Genomic DNA, 6,017 nt, shown 5'->3' with positions numbered 1-6,017 from the left:
GAACTCAAAATCTTATTAATATGTTGAGATCTATATTTATGTCTAATTGGAAAAAATAAAATACTATTGCAGTTTAAAAAAGAGAAAAAAAGGAATTCATTTTCATGTACAGACTGGACTCAATATTATTTGAAACCTGTTCTAGAGCTAAGACTCTGTGATGTTCTGATTTTGGAGCCATGGATGTGATTTTAAACTGAGGAGTGATGTAAATGGAAAAATGGTGGATCATTGCCTGGAGAACAGAGAAGGATTAGAAACTTTTTTTGTTGTTGAAGTTTTGTGTTTCATAGCAATGACTTTTTTTTTTCAGGCAGCTGGTCAGTCAATAAATATCTCTGAGCTAGGCCCAGACTAAGTGCTTTATATACAAATAAAATCAAAATAAAAACAAGCAAAAAAAAAAAAATTCCTGCTCTCAAAGAGTTCACAATTTAAAGGGAGAAGGGACACAGACAATATGCAAAATAAACAAATAAAAAGAACTACTAACAAATGAAATCTAAACAGAATAAATTGTAAATAACCAATAGAGGGAAGCACTAACATTAAGATGGATCAGTAAAGTTTCCTTGCAGAAGGTAAGATTTAATCTGGTACTGGAGGGACACCATAACACAAAGATGGGAGAAGAGAAAATGCCAGGTAATTAAAGAAGGTACAATATTCAGACTAACCTTTGATTTTTCTCTTTTTCACAAACAGTAGGGTATGCTACAAGAAGGAAGCAATTAACCAGTTTTGTACTTTTGCTAAAAATAGCATACAATCCTATTTTATTTAATTACAGCTGCCAAGCTAAAGGAGACAGTAAGATATGGTATCCTCTCTACTTAATAACACCAATCCTCAAGACATCAGGTACATTCTGATTGGTATCCCGGGACTGGAGGACTCACATACCTGGATCTCCATTCCCATTTGTTCCATGTACTTTGTAGCCATTATCGGCAATAGCTTTTTGATTGTCCTTGTTCTCACGGAGCGTAGCCTCCATGAACCTATGTACTTGTTCCTTTCTATGCTGGCCCTAGCAGATGTTCTGCTCTCCACAACCACAGCACCCAAAATGTTGGCCATTTTCTGGTTTCATTCTGGAGCTATCTCCTTTGGCAGCTGTGTGGCCCAAATGTTTTTTATCCATCTTATCTTTGTGGCAGAATCAGCCATTCTGTTGGCCATGGCATTTGATCGCTATGTGGCTATCTGTTACCCATTGAGATATACCACCATTCTTACCCCCTCCATCATTGGGAAGATTGGGGTAGCAGCTGTGGTTAGGAGTTTTCTCATTTGCTTTCCTTTCATCTTTTTGGTGTATCGGCTTACCTATTGTGGACAAAATATCATTCGTCACTCTTACTGTGAACACATGGGCATAGCTAGGTTAGCCTGTGACAACATCAAAATCAACATTATCTATGGCCTGACCATGGCCTTATTGTCAACAGGTCTGGATGTCCTGCTCATCATTATTTCCTATTCATTGATCCTTCATGCTGTCTTCAACATACCTTCCTGGTCTGCCAGGTTCAAGGCTCTTAACACCTGTGGCTCCCATATCTGTGTGATCCTCATGTTCTACACTCCAGCCTTCTTTTCTTTCTTTGCTCACCGCTTTGGAGGCCATACCATTCCCCGGCACATCCATATTTTAGTGGCCAACCTCTATGTGGTGGTACCTCCCATGCTCAACCCCATCATTTATGGAGTAAAGACAAAGCAGATTCAGGACAGGGCAATTCAGGTCTTTTCTTCCATTAGAACATGTTGCTAAAATACAATGAAATGATACTGATACCGATTTTACCTGACAGAAGGGTTGGAGTTAGATGGTAAAATGGAGGGAGAAAGTGACTAAATAAATAAAATCTATAAATTATCAGCAAATAATTTCAGCTTACCTGTTCATCATATATCCTCCCAAAGTGGCCAAGAAAGGAAAAAACAATTTAAATTTGAGACTTACCTTTTTAAAATGCATTAGCAACAAGCATCATTCTTTTAAAAGATGAGGTCTCAACATCAATGTCAAGAATACTTAAGTTTAAATCCTAGCTCTAATATATGATGAGTAGACAAGTCACTTGAAGTCTTAGTGCGCCAGCCAACTTTCTATGCAGTGTAAATAGAAGAACAGGCACTCATCTGCTAAGAATTCTCTATGCTAATAAAGTCAATGTTATGGATAAAAAGTAATAAAAATCTCTCTAGAAGCTATGAAAATGACTACTATATGACAGTAGAAAACTGATCAGAGGAAAAGAAAATGTGTAAGGGTTTTAATAAACCACATACTGTGCAGAACATATTCTGAATATTTATGGATGCATAATATCAACACAGAGATTGTACCCAGAAAATGGCTGCCTCACCAATTTTTGCTGTGATTTGGTCAGGATAGGGAAATGACTGAACTCCATATTAGTTGCTTGAAAATGTGAGTGTCATAAATCTTCATCTTGGAGAAGAATTAAAAAGATATATCTCCCTCCTTTCATTCTAGAAATGGGAATTATGGATATGAAAAATGAATATTCTGTTATGTATGCTTGGTGTGTTTGTTTTGTTGAACTGCTCTTTTCTTTCCCTGTTAAAAAATAAACACTTTTTAAAATGAGATTATATTATAAGTTGGTAAGTAATATGTACAAGAATGAATGTGATATCTCTTCATCTCTCTCTCTATCTATAGATAAAGCCCATGAACAAAAATTAGTTAAAAGTTTAAAAATAGTCAAAATGTGAAACTTATCAGAGATGGTAAACTCAATTTGAGTTAACAGCATGATAAAACAACCAGAAAAGAGAATTTAACTTTTGAGTGTGATAACAGTAAGAAAATATCTAGAGCAAGTCAAAATTATTTAATGAATACATTACATGCCCATTTTGCACAGTATATGCATTTCCATAAAAATGAAAGCAGATATAGCAATAAAAATAATGTCAGTCCTATCATGGAGTGTATAGATGGGTCAGTGGATAGAGCCGTGGGACTGGAGTCAAAAAGGCCTGAATTCAAAAATTGCCCTATATTCTTTTTTTTAAATATATATTTTATTTTATTTTATTTTATAATAACTTTATATTGACAGAACCCATGCCAGGGTAATTTTTTTTTTTACAACATTATCCCTTGCACTCGCTTCTGTTCCGATTTTTCCCCTTCCTTCCTGCACCCCCTCCCCTAGATGGCAAGCAGTCCTTTACATGTTAGATATGTTGCAGTATATCCTAGATATAATATATGTTTGCAGAACTGAACAGTTCTCTTGTTGCACAGGGAGAATTGGATTCAGAAGGTAACAATAACCCAGGAAGAAAAACAAATAGTTTCATATTCGTTTCCCAGTGTTCTTTCTTTGGGTGTAGCTGCTTCTGTCCATCATTTATCAATTGAAACTGAGTTAGGTCTCTTTGTCAAAGAAATCCACTTCCATCAGAATACATCCTCATACAATATCATTGTCAAAGTATATAATGATCTCCTGGTTCTGCTCATCTCACTTAGCATCAGTCCATGTAGGTCTCTCCAAGCCTCTCTGTATTCATCCTGCTGATCATTCCTTACAGAACAATAATATTCCATAACATTCATATACCACAATTTACCCAGCCATTCTCCAATTGATGGGCATCCATTCATTTTCCAGCTTCTAGCCACTACAAACAGGGCTGCCACAAACATTTTGGCACATACAGGTCCCTTTCCCTTCTTTAGTATCTCTTTGGGATATAAGCCCAGAAGTAACACTGCTGGATCAAAGGGTATGCACAGTTTGATAACTTTTTGTTGCCCTATATTCTTTTTTTTTTAATTTTATTTTATTTAATAATAACTTTGTATTGACAGAATCCATGCCAGGGTAATTTTTTACAACATTATCCCTTGCACTCGCTTATGTTTCGTTTTTTCCCCTCCCTCCCTCCACCCCCCCCAAGATGGCAAGCAGTCCTATATATGTTAAATATGTTGCAGTATATCCTACATACAATACATATTTGCAGAACCAAACAGTTCTCCTGTTGCACAGGGAGAATTGGATTCAGAAGGTAAAAATAACTCGAGAAGAAAATCAAAAATGCAAATAGTTCACATTCGTTTCCCAGTGTTCCTTCTTTGCGTGTAGCTGTTTCTGTCCATCCTTTATCCATTGAAACTCAGTTAGGTCTCTTTGTCATAGAAATCCACTTCCATCAGAATACATCCTCATACAATATCGTTGTCGAAGTTTATAATGATCTCCTGGTTCTGCTCATCTCATTTAGCATCAGTCCATGTAGGTCTCTCCAAGCCTCTCTGTATTCATCCTGTTGGTCATTTCTTACAGAACAATAATATTCCATAACATTCATATACCACAATTTACCCAGCCATTCTCCAATTGATGGGCATCCATTCATTTTCCAGTTTCTAGCCACTACAAACAGTGTTGCCCTATATTCTTAATAGTCATGTGATTCTGATCCAAGTCACTTAACCTGATAATGTGGATACCATTCCTCTAATCCTCCACAATTTAAAAGGCATAACTATATTTAGTTGTGAACTCATAGTCTATTGTGCAGTGGGCTCATTGCTGATGCCTTCCTTACCTCTGGTACAAAAAATAGATTCCCTCTAACTGCCATGTTGCCTGAGATGTCATGCATCATTTTTAATGATTATTTCAATTGTATGCAACTCGTTATGACCTCATTTAGGCTTTTCTAGGCAAAGATAATAAAATGGTTTGCTATTTTTCTTCTCCAGGTCATTCTGGAATCAGGATAGTCACAATATTCCTTGTGCTATCAAGCTGCTCCATCATCCTTTTAGCACCCATATTCATTTGACTTTGCAGAATCATAGAATCTAGAATAGAATAGAATCAGAAGGAATCTAGTGCAATTTTGCATGTAACTATGAATTCCTTCTGGCCCATTTCTAATAACATTTCTTGAAATCTAAGATTTTGTGGAGGGGAAAATCTTAAAAATGAACTACTCCAATTTTCTCACTCACAGATCAGGAAACCAAGACTGAGTCTGATGAAGTGAAGGTCACAAAGATAGTATATTTCAGAATTGGTATTTGAATTTTGTCCAACTCAGTGATCCTTCCATTAAACAAGGCTTTGCTCTGGGGTAATCAAATAAATATTGTCTTCCTCAGGAATCTTTTTAAAATTCCTCTTCAAAGAGGGTTCAAATGACTAATCCCTAACAATTTTGTATGATTGATTTTATTAGATAATGAAGTTGATAATAGAATGATGGTAAGAGGTATTCTAAGGACATGCAAAATGAAAAAAATAGTGAAAATCATTGCCCCTTACAAACTGAACATAATGGGATTGGTCTTTCTTTCTTCCTTTACTCCCTGGGACACCTGCAAGGGAATACATGTTGAATTAGATACAGGGACAATGAAAAATAAGTTCTTTGACACCAGGTCTGTTGTTTTGCTATTTCCCATGCTTTTGGGATGCCCTATAAAGTGATTGATGCTGGGAGTATGAAAAGTCAATTTTGGAGTTTGGAGCAAACTTTCCTAACTAGAAACAAAGGGCTTGGAATATGATACTTTGGAGAACAAAGGAGCTAGGATTATACCCAAAAATCACACCCAGCAAAACTGAGTATATACATTTCAGAGGAAAAGGCGGCTATTCAATGAAATAGAGGACTTTCAAACATTAATGATAAAAATACCAAAGCTGAATGGAAAATTTTATTTTTCAATACAGGATTCTGGAAAAGCATAACAAGGTAATCAGGTGAGTGATATCATAAGAAAATGAGGTTTATCTGTTTACATATCTACATGATAGGATGATATTTGTAACTCAATAGAGCTTTCTTACTATTATAGTAGTTAGAAGGAGTATATAGGAAGATGGCACAGGGGTGAGTTAAATATGAAGAGATAATATATTTTGAAAGATGATGGAATTAAGAGGTAAGAGAGAAATGTATTGGAAGAAAGGGAATAGGAAAAGAGAAATCAATTATCTTTCATTAAAAAAAGAGAC

At 35.7% G+C, this 6,017-nt stretch overlaps 1 protein-coding gene across 1 annotated transcript; it reads left to right on the top strand.

Moving 5' to 3' along the window:
- The first annotated feature begins 817 nt into the window (after positions 1–817).
- LOC127555323 (olfactory receptor 52Z1P-like) lies at positions 818–1,777 on the top strand. The gene has a single exon (XM_051987551.1). It carries the CDS (start codon positions 818–820, stop codon positions 1,775–1,777), a length of 960 nt encoding a protein of 319 aa, XP_051843511.1.
- The last annotated feature ends 4,240 nt before the right edge of the window (positions 1,778–6,017 follow it).

Source organism: Antechinus flavipes, chromosome 3 (genome assembly GCF_016432865.1).
Source record: "Antechinus flavipes isolate AdamAnt ecotype Samford, QLD, Australia chromosome 3, AdamAnt_v2, whole genome shotgun sequence".
NCBI classification, from domain to species: Eukaryota; Metazoa; Chordata; class Mammalia; order Dasyuromorphia; family Dasyuridae; genus Antechinus; species Antechinus flavipes.
This window is presented reverse-complemented; position numbering and strand designations above follow the sequence as displayed.